This window comes from Oryctolagus cuniculus, chromosome 4, assembly GCF_051225735.1.
Source record: "Oryctolagus cuniculus isolate XC-2025 breed Fujian yellow rabbit chromosome 4, ASM5122573v1, whole genome shotgun sequence".
NCBI lineage: Eukaryota > Metazoa > Chordata > Mammalia > Lagomorpha > Leporidae > Oryctolagus > Oryctolagus cuniculus.
This window is the reverse complement of record NC_142870.1, coordinates 11,207,175-11,221,908: the sequence shown is the minus strand read 5'-3', so window position 1 is coordinate 11,221,908 and position 14,734 is coordinate 11,207,175. Positions and strand designations below refer to the sequence as shown.

The following is a 14,734-nucleotide window of genomic DNA, read 5'->3' as shown; positions in this document are numbered from 1 at the left end:
AGCTCCCTGCTAATGGCACCTGGGAAAGCAACAGAGAGTGGCCCAACTCCTTGGGCCCCTGCACCCACCTGGGAGACCCAGAAGCTCCTGGCTCCTAGCTTCGGATCAGCTCAGCTCTAGCTGTTGCAGCCATTTGGGGAGTGAGCCAGCACATGAAAGACTCTTTCTCTGTAACTGTCTTTCAAGTAAATAAAATAAATCTTTTTTTTAAAAAAAAAGTTTATTTTGGTGCAAGGAATTTTTTTTTGAAATCCATGCAGTAATGGGCATTTTCCATGAACTTTTTGAATAGCTCTCATAAAGCTGTTCAAAACAAATTATGAGCTTTAAGAAGATAAAAATAGTAAAAATTATTTGATAACTATCTGAAATTGAGGAATACATATAGCCTTTGTGCCCAGCCTGACAAAGTGCTGAAAATAAGAATGGAACTTAGAGTCTCGACTCTACAGCACCTTATTCTGGGTTTTTGTCTTGGCTAAGTATGGCTATGTGAGCTGGAGAGATTGTTCAGAGTTTTAAAAAGAAGAGTGTTATTTGTGCTGTTTTCTTTTTAAGTAAAGGATTAAAATGCTGTTTTGTACCCGTCTTTCAGCATGGAGTCTGGTCCTTCAGAAAGTCCCGCCAGCCGAAAAAGAGGAGCTTCCCCGGCCGCGAAGGCCACGGCCGCTTCGGGAGAAGGTGAGGACCCAAGCCACCTTATGCTCTGTAGAAGGGGCAGGGTGGTGCGTAATACCAGCAGTGAACCTTGGAAATGAGATCGGACTTCGCTTGAAAATAAAACACACTAACTTAGGACCAGTATGTGGAAACTCTCCTTAAGGAACAGTGAAAGCTTAGTACTTTACAAAACCAAATACTTTATGGAGACTCTCAGGGTACCATTAGACACACTGTTGACTAAAAACTACACTTTCTAGTTATATTTGGTCATAAGCCCTTTGGCTTTTGAAAGAGGTCCATTCAGTTCACCGTGGATCAAGTTTTCTGAGCATCTTTATAGCTGAACTGTGGTCACTGCTTGGCCTAACCTGGTCTCTTCTGACTCACATGCATAAATATTTATATCTAGAACTAAGTGCCCAGTCCCATAAAGTTCTCACAGCGAAATGAGTGCTGTCTGTGCCACCCCAAATGAACAGAACGTAGTTTCTATCCTCCCTCTAGGTCTGAAAATCCATCAAGTGTTTATTGTGTAAATGATCAATTGCTATCTTTCCTGATCTTTTAATAGCATGATCCTAAATATTACATGGATACCAGTATATAGTAGGAATTATTTTATTTAAGTTTTTTAAAAGGGAACCAAACCTAATTTAGGTCCCACTGGTAAAAATCTTTCTATTCAGCACAGTCATTATCATAGTAATCAGTGAAGAATGCGGTCTGCATCAGACACGTTTTTTATGTAGAAGTCTGAACAGTGTTTGTAGGAAACAGATGTCGGAACTAACCAATTGTACAGTAATTTTTCATGGATGTGTAGCATAAATTATGAAGTAGAATGTTTAGTTTTTGCCATAAGATTGTTACATTCTATAGAAACTTTGCCTGATGAAAAATAGAATTATCAAAACAGTTATTTCAATGGAGACTGCAAAGATGAAGGTTTCATGGTATTTCAGCTTCATAGTAACAATGTTCATTGTTTTTCAAGCAGATTTTTTTTAAAAAAAGATTTAGTAATTTGAAAGGCAGAATTAGAAGGAGGGAAGGAGAGAGAAAAGAGAAAGATCTTCCATCCACTGGTTCACTCTGCAAATGGCTGCAACAGCCAGAGCTGGGCCAGGCCAGGCCAGGCCAGGCCAGGGTCTCCCATGGGTGGCAGGGGCCCGAGTCCTTGGGTTGTCTTTCAGCGCCTTTCCAGGTGCATTAGGAGGGAGCTGAATCAGAAGTGGAGCAGCCAGAACATGAACCAGTGCTCATATGGGATGCCAGCTGCAGTATTACAGGCAGCAGCTTAACCCGCTGTGCTACCATGCTGGCCCCAAGAGGAATATTTTTTTTAAATAAAAAATATTTTTGCCAAGAAGGTATATCTATAGAATGTCTAATCACAAACGCATCATTTTTGTACATCCAGGTTTTGCTGTTAGTGTAGTTTTCTGTATCTACTCTCGTGATGTGATGACAAAAAGCCCTTTAAATATGACATGAGTAGTCAGCATAATAGAAAGTGAATTCTGACCCTGACCCCAAAATAACAGCAGAGCTTCCATGTGTTACATCCAGTCTTGCTGGAGGGCTGGAGTTTGTGTCCTGTCTCTGCCACCTAATAACTACTGGATCTTGGGTCACACCTTTGCTTCCTCAGCCATGTAGTGGGCATGATATCCACCTCTTAGGTGGGGAATTATTACCAGAGTCATGTTTTCGAAGGAAGCCCAGTCAATGCTGTGTTTGTTTCCTTTTTTGCTTCATTTGCTGGATTACTGGTAGGTCCACCTACAGCAGTGAGTGTTCTCATCAGAAAGCAAAGTGGAGGAACGTTTGCTTTGAAGCATGTATCAAGACCTTGACCCTAACTAGGTCCCAGATGAACCCAACACCCTTCAAAAAGTTCCCAGATCATGGGTTCAAAAAATTTGAAATCTATGCATAGTTTTTTCATACATAATGCACGTAATCCATTAATTTTTTAATTCTTTTTTTTGAAGACTTTATTAATTTATTTAAGAGGTAGAGTTACAGACAGAGAGAGGGAGAGACAGAGATTAAGGTCTTCCATCCACTGGTTCACTCCCTAAATGGCTGCAATGGCTGGAGCTGAGCCAATCTGAAGCCAGGAGTCAGAAGCTTCTTCTGGGTCTCCCATGCAGGTGCAGGGGCCTACGGATTTGGGCCATCTTCCACTGCTTTCCCAGGGCATAGCAGAGAGCTGAATCAGAAGTGGAACAGCTGGGTCTCAAACTGGTTTCCATGTGGAATGCCAGCACTGCAAGCGGTGGCTTTACCTGCTATGCCACAGCACCTCCCCCTCCACTAACTTCTTAAAGATCCTTCATATACTTAACACTGGGCAACAAAATAGAGTTTAATTCAGGTCTTAGTTGATATTTACGATATCTGTTTTGAAATGACTTGAGTGTTAGAATTATTAATAAATAATACTGACATTATGGAGTCAATGGGCGAGACAGTTGCATTAGAGCCATTTCCATATATTAGTGAGGCATACTGCAGAGTATAATCAGGTTTAAAGAAAAGCCCAGATTAATTAGGTTTGCAATTTGGTAGTTCTGAAGTTACTGGCTTGGAAGTGGCAGGTGCCCTCTGGAAGATATCCCCTGAAAGAGTGGTGTGGGACCCTGTGAACATCCCTCCTTGTGTTTTGGGGTCCATGGTCAGCCAGAGCCCCTCGGATGGGCCGGCAAGGCCTCCCAGTCGTTCCACTCCTTCCTTTTTCATCTTGCAGCCTTAAGTTCAGCCAGAGTTCATGTTTCTAGTTTCCTAAGCATTTCGCATGGTGCTTCCAATTTTGGATCCATTTTAAAGAAAGTGACTTTTTTTTTTTTTTTTAAGTTGAAGAAGCACTGAAAAAATTATTGATTGCCAAGGATCCTACCTGAAATGGGAAACCAGGAACTGAAGAACAGCAGGGAACAAAATGAAAAGGGAGGAGTCAGAACATTGAGAAATCAGGGAAATGGGTGTGTTAATGAGGAAAGAACACCCTCTCCAAAGTTGCCAAGTTTTGATCTCCTTGTGTGTTCACCGGAGGTGTGTGTCCCCGGCACTGGAGGGTGATAAGAGAGTCCTGCGTTTTCCCTCGCAGGTTTGGATGAGCTCGTATTTGCTGTGGGGCCCGGAGTCGCCACTGGCATTGGCAGCAGGCACAGGTCAACTCTGGAAGTCGAAGTTGGACCCTCGCGGGGTGCTTGCTGCCCATGTCAGCACAGCGTTAGGGGTTTTATTTTTGTGTGTGCTTATTTTAGTTTGCTTTATTGCCACCTTCGGAAGCTCCTAAAATTGGCCTGTGGAGTTCTCCATTCTAAATGTCTGCCTGTTCTTCAACATCAGACTGCATGTAAGGACTACCCTCTGATGCATAGTGAGAAATACACATCATCCATGATAAAGTGAACTCTGTGTAGACGATACAAAGGCTTAGGGTAAAGGAAGGAAAAGTGTGCATCTTTCTGTAAATTTCTCATTCTGTCACTGGAGTCGTGTGTGGGATTTTGTGTCTAGTGATATTTCTGAGAGTACGGCTTGGTGCTAAGCCTTAGTAATGCAAGAATTCTGCTTCTAATTTTAAAAGAAACATGCTTTTCAAGTTCAAGAACATTGATCCCTTTTTTTAAAAAAAAATGTATTTATTTACCTGAGAGATAGAATTACAGACAGAGAGAGGGATAGACAGAGAGGTCTTCCATCTGCTGGTTCACTCCCCTGATGGCCACAGTGGCTGGAGCTTTGCCGATCCAAAACCAGGAGCCAGGAGCTTCCTCCGGGTCTTCCACATGGGTGCAGAGGCACAAGCACTTGGGCCATCTTCTACTGTTTTCCCAGGCTACAGCAGAGAGCTCAATCAGAAGAGGAGCACCCAGGACTCAAACTGGCGTCCATGTGGGATGCCAGCACCGCAGGCAGAGGATTAACCTATGCCATGGCACTGGCTCCAAGAACATTCATTCTTATCCTTTAAGACTAAGTATCACTGGGGCCAGCGCTGTGGTGCAGCAGGTTAAAACCCTGGCCTGAAGCACCAACATCCCATATGGGCACCACTTTTAGTCCCGGCTGCTCCAGTTCCGATCCAGCTCTCTGCTATGGCCTGGGAAAGCAGTAGAAAATGGCCCAAGTCCTTGGGCCCCTGCACCCATATGGGAGACCTGGAAGAAGCTCCAGGCTCCTGGCTTTGGACCAGCGCAGCTCTGGCCCTTGTAGCCATCTGGGGAGTGAATCAGCAGATGGAAGACCTCTCTCTCTGTCTCTACCTCTCTCTGTAACTCTGTCTTTCAAATAAATAAAATAAATCTTTTTTAAAAAAGACTAAATGTCATGAATAATAAAATGTAATAAACTGTGATTTGAGTTTTTCACTTGTTGAGAAAGGCTTGAATATTTGCTGGGATTGGGTAGACATTGCTGTTATCATCAATCCCCTCCACTTGTCTGTACCCTGGCAAGTAGCTGCCCATTTTAACTGTATAATCTGAATGTTTTATTTTGAGTTCTAACATCATTCTACCTTCTGTGCAATATGGCCCAATGGGACATGGGTTTTCACTCAGGCACTTAAGTAATGAAAAATGTGTCTTATCTATCCCAAAATGTCCTCAAATGGTGATGTGGTACTCGAAAACTGAAATGCAGATTTTTGGTGTACACACCAAGAACCTGCATGTGAACACCCTGCCCCTGTACTCAATAAATGTTAAAGTAAAAATGGAAAAAACATTTCCATTTCAAACCAAACCCTGACACTCTCAAGGATCCTGCTTACTACTGAGTTGGTGGACCTGTGGTTGGTTTTTGGTCCTGTGAACAAGTCTTTACAAGAAATGTCTCCCTGTCTGAAGTTACTGAATTCTCATGTGCAGTTGGGGCATTTGGAGCCGGGGGTGTTCTGCAGTCCTGTATTTTATCTGAGACTAGCCTTTTTCTTGAATGGATCTTACTCTAACTTCCTTATTCATAAACTTGCTTTTGCAAAGCTGTCTGGGATTTCTTTAAACAATCAAGCTCTCTCCATATCTCAATATTTCTCCCCACCAGAGTTTATTGCCATGTACACTTACGAGAGTTCTGAGCAAGGAGACTTAACCTTTCAGCAAGGGGATGTGATTTTGGTTACCAAGAAAGATGGTGACTGGTGGACGGGAACAGTGGGCGACAAGTCCGGAGTCTTCCCTTCTAACTATGTGAGACTTAAAGATTCAGAGGTAAACCCACGTGAACTGTTTCCTCTCCCTTTCTGTGCGATGATTCTCTTGGCGGGAAGTCATGATGTGTGACAGTGGGGCACTTGGCTGTGTTTTGCCAACTTGTGGAACGTGACAGTCATTACCGTGAGACCTGCAGCTGGTTGACCTTGTCAGGGTGAGAGATGATTTCCCACCAGCAGAACTCTACCGGGCTAAACGGAGGCTGCGTGCAACGGGGCTGGTCTGTGCCACCTAGGATAATACCATCCAGTATTGACCTCTACTGTTGCATGACTTGTGATTTGGAATAAACTTTCTCAGTGAGGGCTTGGTGGTCATTGGCTTAGAAAGATACGCAGCACCATTTCACCCATGTAAACCAAAGTAGTCTGGTGCTACAGGCTCCAGAACATCGGGCAGAAGAATGTAGATTTTGTACTTTTCTTCTACATAGTAGAAAGACACAAGATCTAGGAGACTGGTACACTTTTAGCTAAAGTCCGTGTATCTGATCCAGGGCTGAATTTATTTTAAATACCATTATGCTTATCAACTGGGAATGATTCCTGTCTTGTTAAAAACGCCCTAAAAATGCAGCTGTGTAAAATGTGGTTGCGGTCGTATGAATTCGATGGAATGGCAGGGGTGGGCCTCTGCGGAGTATGAGAATCCTTCTCACAGTGGCCACATTTCCACTTGGTGGAGGATGTCTGGGTAGCACCGTGGTCGTTTACCAGACCCATTGCCCATAAATAAGCCAACAGGAATTGGCTCGTTTTTTTAAGCACAGGTAGTCCATTCATAGTTTTCTTTTCTCTTCATACTGCCTAGGTACTGAGAGAGAAAAGGCTGGCAAAGAACCTATAGAGGTTGCATTCCCGGGTGAAAGCAAGTGGACAAAGCTTGCTGTCACTTAAATGCCCTTAAGAGGGTGTAATTGAGCCCACGTAGGCCCTGTACGCACAGCTGCATTAGGGCAAGACTGTGCCCGTGACTCGCCACAGTAGCTCTGCCATTGGCCTTCTACATTCCCTGAAGTTCCTAGGAATGCTTGTATTTGCTTGGGAGTTTTTTTTTTTTTTTTTAATGGAGTGTCATTATTGTTTTTGTTTGTTTGTTTGTTTTTCTTGCTGTGGTCTTGAGAGCAGCTTACAGAAATCTCTCTGGGTAGATTTGCACAAGTCTGCCCTCCCTGGAAGAGTTTGGCAGAAGCCTGGTTGAAAATAATCTTCCCCTGTAAGCAAGTTGGCACATGAGACCGTGTAGACCTGGAAAGGGAGGATTAAACTCTTCTCCAGGCCAGAAAATTGGATCCAATAAAAATCCTATTTCAGGGAAGTAGCAACAAAACGCTAAAAACTGAACTCAATGGTTTACATTGCCATGGGTGAAATGACTTTACCTTTTGGATTAGTTATAATGAGAAGCCATTACTTGCATTGTGTTTTTTAAAAAAAATGCATTTTTTTCTGTAAAATATCCACATGAAGTCAGTAGGTTAAAGAAAACCACACTGACATTTTTTAAAGGTAACCTGAACTGCAAGGTACTTTCTTAACCACAGTCTTAAATGATTAGCCACAAAAGAACCAGCAGCACTAAAGATTTTTAGATAAACATTTAGCTATATTACTCAATAAAAATAATTTTAAAAAATCTAAAACATCAGCCCTTTTCAGAGTTCAGAGTATTAGCCAAGTATCCTACCAAAGAGAAAGTGTGGACCCAGCTTTGCCAACCAGAAATGAAGTGTGGTCCCCTCCCGCTGCGCTCTGCGTGGTGAGGAGGTCAGGGCTCCAGAGTCCGGGGCGGCTCTTACAGAACTTGCATTTCTGACTAAGTCCTGGCTTCCAAGGGAACCCACCGAAGCTCCTTGAACTCTGTTGTTGAGTGTTGTCGACTGCTCTGTTCCGTGTGTGGAGTACAGGGAGCATAAGCCTGCCCTGGGAAAGTAGCTAGTCACTTGGAATCTTGTTTCATTGATAGTCCCTTGTTTGATAAGCAACATATAAAATAGCAAGGGAGACTGCACAATCAATACAAATTTAACCCAGCCGTTTCCTCGCAAGTGATTATTACACCTCAGTATCAGTAAAGGCACTATGATAAATTATGTTCTTGGCAGATACATTACATATTTTTATTCTTACAGTAACTCATTTAGTTTAAACCTTTTGTTTTAATTGAAATACTCAATTTACTGCAAGACAGATACTCGGGGGCTGAAAATTAACTCAAAATACAGCACTTGGTAACAACAGATTGTATTCTGGCCCCTGTCCTGCCTCTTGTGGTTCCTGCTGACTGACTCAGCTGGTTTAAAATTCCATGAGTGTCCATGAAAGGAATGCAGCCCCAAAGCACTTCTGGAACACTCAGCAACTGGAAAGAAGTATGGTCTGCTTCTGTGGATCGAGCTCCCGGCACTGATGGAGAAATGTCCGTGTTCACACAGTGTGAAATTGGGAAGAAAGGCTGCCATGGGGTAGCACTACAGTAGGGAGGGGTGAGGGGGTGGGCGGTGTCAGTTGTCCTGTACTGTTTTAGTTCCTTTAAAAAGGAAACTCTAAAGCAAATGTAGCAAAATCCTGCCTTTTTTTTTTTTTTTTTTTTTTTTGAGAGGCAGAGAGACAGATAGCTCCCGTCCAATGGTTCATTCCCCAAATGCCGTAGTGGCTGCAGCTGAGCCTCACCAAAGCTGGGAACCGGGAATTCAATTCAGGTTTTCCACATGGGTGGCAGAGACTCAACTATTTGCTATCGCCTGCTGTTCCCCAGGGTTTACAAGGCTGAAGACAGATATCAAACCCAGGCAGTCCATTCAATAATGGGACATGGCGTCTTACCACCAGACCAGACACCCACTCCCAAATTATTACTGTTTTAATGTATTTCATCTGGGTGGCAGGCTCATGGAGGTCGTGCATTCTCTGTATTTTTTCGTATGTGATGTGTTTTAACGGTCTGAAAACAAAGTGCAAGCTGAGTGTTTAGGACATGGACTGATAGTTCTAGCATGGAGCTCCTGAAGGATTTGACCCCAGTCCACAATGTGCCTGTGCTGCACGCAGTTCATACCTGAGTCCTCGGGGCTCCCACAGTGCCACCTACTTGAGGAGTAAAAGCCACACGTTTGGAAATGCTTATTTTGTCTTGTGTTTTCCCAATCCACATCCTCATGTCAGGTGACAATGCGGCTACTGTGTTTCCCCAAAATGAAAAGGTGCATTTAAGGGTTCAGGTGAATTTGTATCCTCATTAAGTGTTTTTTAAGTTGCGTAACCAAAACTTTGCAGCATGCAGATGAGACCTTTTGCTCTTTTTTTAAGGGCTCTGGAACTGCTGGGAAAACAGGGAGTTTAGGAAAAAAACCTGGTAAGTTACAACCCTGATGGTTCTTTTTCAGTGTTTTGCATGTGATTGATAGTTGATCTGGTACTTGTTCATTCAGGCCAGAAGCCTGATATAAAATCGAAAGAATGTTCCCTAAATGGCTGGAGTTAGCCTCTCCCCTTGGCATCCGTTAATGTTGGATGCTTGTTCATGAGATTTGGCTCTTGCTTCCCGCATGGGGAGCGAGGACATCGCCAGACAGAATGTTCTGTTGTTCCCTTGGGTTCTGCAGACATAATTCCGACGGAGTGGTAGGTGGAGCTGCGTGGCTGCTGGTCAGCTGCCTCTCAGGCAATTTCTTGGAACCCAGTCCTTGGAAGGAAGACGCACAGCTAAGACAGAGGTCTTCCCGGACCCCAGTGGTCTGAGACCTGGAGTCTAAAATCTTCGACCACCTGGAACCCTTTTCCTCTCCTGGGAGCACGATGGGTCCCAGGACACAACAGTGGTGGGACAGGAGAGGAAGAGCAGATACTGTCAGAGGGGCGGTCCACTAATTTAGGAGCCACTGAGTGGTTTTCCTCGGGGACACATTGGAAAGATAAAATGATAGTCGTGTCTCCGAGTTCAAAGTCCTCTTAGTTTATTTAAGCAAAATCACATGTTCTGTAAGCAGCAGCCCAGAGAGGGAAGGAAGCAGCTATAAAATAATTCGGTTTGCACGGCGCATCCGCTCGGTCGGAATCCCTTGACCTTTTTCACTATCACACATCCTTAGGAAATTATGGGTAGAAACGGCCTCTGCTGTGCCGGGCAGGATCTGTCTTACACTCAGCTCCCACTGTGCTGGAGGGGCAAGTAAAGGGAGGTTCCAGGTGGTCGAAGATTTTAGACTCCAGGTCTTAGACCACTGGGGTCCAGGAAGACCTCTGTCTTAGCTGTGTGTCTTCCACATTTTGAATGTTTGTCACTCCATGGGGTCCGGATGTATGATGTCCATGTGGGCTTGACCTCACCCTGAAGCCAGCAAGCTACCCAGGGACACAAAAGCCAGCAAAAGCGACCAGGGCCGACTCTTGGCAACACGTGCCAATAGATCCTTTGAGGAGCAGAGACACCTGATGCCAGACAGGACGCTGATTGGAACCCAGTCCTTGGCATGGTACAGCAGAGTGCTCATCCCTGCTGGAGTGCCTGGATTTTTTGCTTCCCCTGAGCACCGTGCCAGCTGTCGTGTGGCAGACCCCAATCACACAGCAGCGCCTGCATGGTACTCGTCCTCTGCAGTAGAAAAGTAGGAAAGGCTGTCAGAGCATGGGGCTTCTTTGCTTCCTTCCCTCCCCCTCCTCCCCCCGGAACCATTAGGATGGGGAACAAGGATAGAGGAAATAGAACAGTTTGTTCTGTGTTGTTTCTAGAAGCTGAGAAAGCAGCAGCTGCAGATAGCCCAGAATCCAGCCGGAGGAGGAGTCTCTTTCCATTCCACCTCCTGTGCTTTTCACAGCCCGGGCCGTGGTCCTGCTGGGATTTTTCCCTTGAGATTTTTAGTATTCAGCTAACTTTCAGAACCATTTACATTTTTTTTTCACTCCATGCTGAAATAGTGTTCATCCACAAAATCCCCTTCTTACGTCCGGGTTCTGAAGTAAACTGGTGTGTACCTAATATTTGGGGGTCACTTCTGAAACATGAGCTGGAAACCGAGCGGTCATTTTGGTGGGACTGCAGCTCTGAGGCTGTCACACAAATGATGTGTGAGGCACATGGAATTTCTCCTTCTTCCATACTTGGCAGTGGGGAAGAGCTTCCAGTGAGTTCTTTTCTTCGCTGAACCATCAGTGGATACTGTTGTGCTAGGGGGCTGGGGGGTGGGCAAAGAGGGGTACTTCGTGGCGGGAAGCCGCTAAGTCGCGAGAGCTGATGAACGCGCCCCATAGGACGCTGGGCTGAGCGGAAAGATGCTGCACCTGTGCTGTAGCTCAGGTAGTGGGGGCAATTCAGTGAGCTTTACTGGGTTAGGACTCCAGCCCCATACGTTGGTTTTAGTGCTGTTAGTCTGTGTGGAGCTGGGAGGTGGCTGAGTCGTCCTAGAATCTCCTTGTCCTGTTAACAGTGCACCGCAATATTCTGTCTTGTTTTCCAGAAATCGCTCAGGTCATCGCCTCGTACACCGCTACAGGCCCCGAGCAGCTCACTCTGGCCCCTGGTCAGCTGATTCTGATCCGAAAAAAGAACCCAGGCGGATGGTGGGAAGGAGAGCTCCAAGTTAGTGTCTTTCCTGTTTCTGCACTGTTCCGTTGCAATGTACCAGGAGCCCCTCACTGCCGTGGTCGCGTGTTTGAGTAGCGAGAGGCACCACATCATCTGAATCTCCTGCAGCAGAATGCTGAGGGCTAGCGACTCTCCATCTGTTCAGTTCCTGAGCTCAGATTTGAGTGTTGGGATGGTGGGAAGGCATGCAGAGTGTCACAGCCTGGTAAAAGTGTCGCTGGCCCTCAGTGGGGTCGTGGGGTGTGCTGCAGTAGCAGCTTTCTTTGCATTTATCTGCACTTGGTAATATTATTAGGTTGTGTGTGTGTGTGTGTTGACTCATATCAGCTTTTTGCTTATTTTGCCTTTCCAGATACATCTTTAACATCTCATTTCCAGAGACAAAAGGTACTTTAAAAAAATTGCTGTTAATACAGCCACCGAAGTAGCAATTGTCAGACTTTCCAGTGGATGTCAGATCTAAGGCAAAGTTTTGAATAGGAATAGAACATGTGCCTGGTCTTAAGGTGACTCCCCACAAATCTCTTAGTTACAAGGGAAGATGCCCACATTATACAGTGCAGAACAGGACAGCACCTTGGTGATCAGAATTTATCACCACCCATGGGACAGACATCCACTTGCTATCCTGAGAAGGACGCAGCATCACATCCCTACTGTTCTGTCCAGAAGTGCGGTGCCTGAGTCCAATCATCAGGAGGCGTGAGATAAACCCCAGGGGAGAAGCATTCCGTTAGAAGGGCAGGGGGGTGGTTGGCAGGGGTAGAGGTAGGGGTGCACTCTTCCAAAATGCCGAGCTCATGGAAGAGAAACATGAGGAAGCAGATGAGAGACCAGACAACCAGTCGCAGTGTCTGTTGCTAGATTGGATCCTGAAAACGTGCAGTAGAGGGCATTATTGGGAGAATAGATAAAACTTGAGATACAGGTACTGGATTGGATAAAATGATTGTACTAATGTAAACTTACTGAGGTTGATAAATGCACTGTGGTATATAAGAGAATATTCCTAGTGCTAGGAAATGCACGTGGAAGCATTTAGGAGTAAAGAACCATGCTATAAGCAACTCGTAACCAAGTCGTTCAGGGAAAAGAAATCCTGGAGGAGAAGGTGGGGAGGGAGGAGAAGGACTCCAAATTATGGAGCAGATAGCGTTAGCAGCAGGCAAATCAGCTTAAAGGATGCGTAGGTGCTCTGTGCATCTGTCTTTTTCTTGCCACTTTTTTGTAGGTTTGAAATTGTTTCTGAAACAAAGTTGCTTTTCAAGAATTACTACCAGAGCCATTACAGTGGGCCCCTGTGTCTGACGGTTCCCAATCTGTGGATTCAACCAACCTTGGAACAAACACATTTTGAAAGAAAAAAATAGGCATCTTGACCCAACACGTACAGACTTTTTCATCCCCTACACAGTGCAGTTTCCTAACTATTTACATTGTGTTAGGTATCGTGAGTAGTCTGGAGATGGTCTAAGTTCTCCAGGAAGACTGCATCGGTTCTGTGTGTATGCTGCGCCATTTCACTGAGCATCTGCTCATTTAGTATCTGTGGAGGTTCTTAAAAGAGTTAGTATGTCCCCTTCCTACCCCACTCCAAAGTAAAGATAACCTTGGACAAGCCAGGCCCTGCCTGGTTGTGTAGCGCAGTGCACAGGACAGCCTCCTCCAATGGCCTACCCATGTGTATTCCCTAGGGGCCACGCAGCAGGGGGCACTCAGAGCCCCCAGTTCTCCCTTAGGGTTGAGTGTGGGGCCCGCTGCCTAATGCTGGGACATCCAGTAGAATGGGCTGTGCACATGCGTAAGTGGACTCTAGCAGCCCCTTCACGGAATCCGAATGTCCCTAGAGAGGAGCCTGCAGGTGACCCATGTGTCCACTGTGTGTGTGGACTGATGCAGCACACCATCCGGCTTTCACCTGGCCAGGAGCAGGCATGTGTAAGAGGAATCAGGTACGTTTGAGATGGAAGAGGAAGGTGAGAAGAATGTTCTGCGTGGGGCGCTGACCGTGGAAAGCAAGCTGTCAAGAACGCTGTCCTCTGTTCGCCGTTTGTCAAGGCCAGCCTTGGGCAAGGAACAGAGGAGCCATATTGTGATGAACTGGACATACCACTCCTTTGTGGACTACAGACATCTGGCGTGGCCAGCATAAGACACCACATGGACTGTAGCTAAAGACAGAACTTCCCCTGGGAGCTCGCTGGTGGGCAGCCATGGAAACCCTGTCCAGAAGGGCTGGCCAGATACGACCTCCTGGCAGAGTCCTGGAATCCCACTCTGCTTGTAAGGAGGCTCCCAGGCCCTGCACACGGTTGTGCCATCGTCTCTCTGTTGGCCTTCCTGTCCCGGTGTCCCTCTCGTGTCCTGCAGACCTGGGTGACTCCCACAGCCCTGGCCCCTCAGCCTGTGCTGGGGGCTGCCCTCTGGTGCCTTCTCCTCCTTTTGCAGCCTCACGTCTGCCCCTCGTTGTCGACCACATCGCCACTCCAGCCTCGTTTCACAGTTTGGTCTCTGAAGCACCGACACCCCCGTACCCTCAGGCCTTGCTGCCGCCTTGGCTCAGAACCTTCTCCCCCAGTGAGTCAGCTCCATCTCTCCTGCTCCTCAAGAGAGGCTGCGTCCCAGCTCTGGAAGCTTTCAGTGAGCATCTCAGCCCCACTGTCTGCTTCCTCTGCGCTCCAGGGCGGCCCCGGGCCTGCCCCACTCTTTGGTTTGCCACCGTGGGTGCTGATCTGAGTACTTAGCTTCCCATGCACATTCCAGTGTAAGTGGTCAGCTCCTTGAAGGCAGAAGCCATGTTTTTTATGCTCCAAGCACCTTATTCAGAAGAGAGTTTGGGATGGTTCCTGAAGCCCACAACAAAGTGAGAGACTCGCCATGCCAAGGGTAACTCTCTCTGGAGCTTTGACCAGAGTGACTTCAGCGTAAGCACCCAAGGAAAAGACGAGTGAGCCGTGTTCTTCTGTCCTGTAAAACTGCAGACAGAGGTGCGGGAAGAGTGGAGCTGTGAACCGTGGGGTGGCGCACGGAAAGACAAGCAGCTGGAACTGGCACACACGTGGCTTCAGTCTTTGGCAGGTTCACTGTGGAATTAAAAGCTTTAGTCCTTGGGTCAAGGGCATGCAGTCCATCAGACCGCAAGAAAGTGAAACTTGATCTGCGATCTGAGTTCTAAAAGTATCCCAGAGGTGGCCTTGGGAAATGGGCAAGTGGACGGGCAGAGGTGAGGGATGGAAGTTTTCTTTTTCATTATTTTTGGA

General features: G+C 46.2%; 1 protein-coding gene across 14 annotated transcripts in view; it reads left to right on the top strand.

Annotated features, from left to right (window-relative positions):
* ITSN1 (intersectin 1) overlaps positions 1-14,734 on the top strand; it is a 225,997-nt gene that overhangs the window by 150,131 nt on the left and 61,132 nt on the right. For 12 of the 14 annotated variants that reach the window (XR_016233033.1, XR_007914559.3, XM_051833603.3 and 9 more), the window contains 4 exons: positions 596-681; positions 5,722-5,888; positions 9,200-9,245; positions 11,347-11,468. Coding sequence is in view for 10 of the 14 variants with exons in the window: in XM_051833603.3 (XP_051689563.1) it covers positions 596-681; positions 5,722-5,888; positions 9,200-9,245; positions 11,347-11,468 (421 nt within the window). In the remaining 4 variants the exon portion in view is untranslated. The remainder of the gene's footprint in view (positions 1-595; positions 682-5,721; positions 5,889-9,199; positions 9,246-11,346; positions 11,469-14,734) is intronic. The other 2 variants (XR_011387720.2, XR_011387719.2) reach the window with 1 other exon arrangement.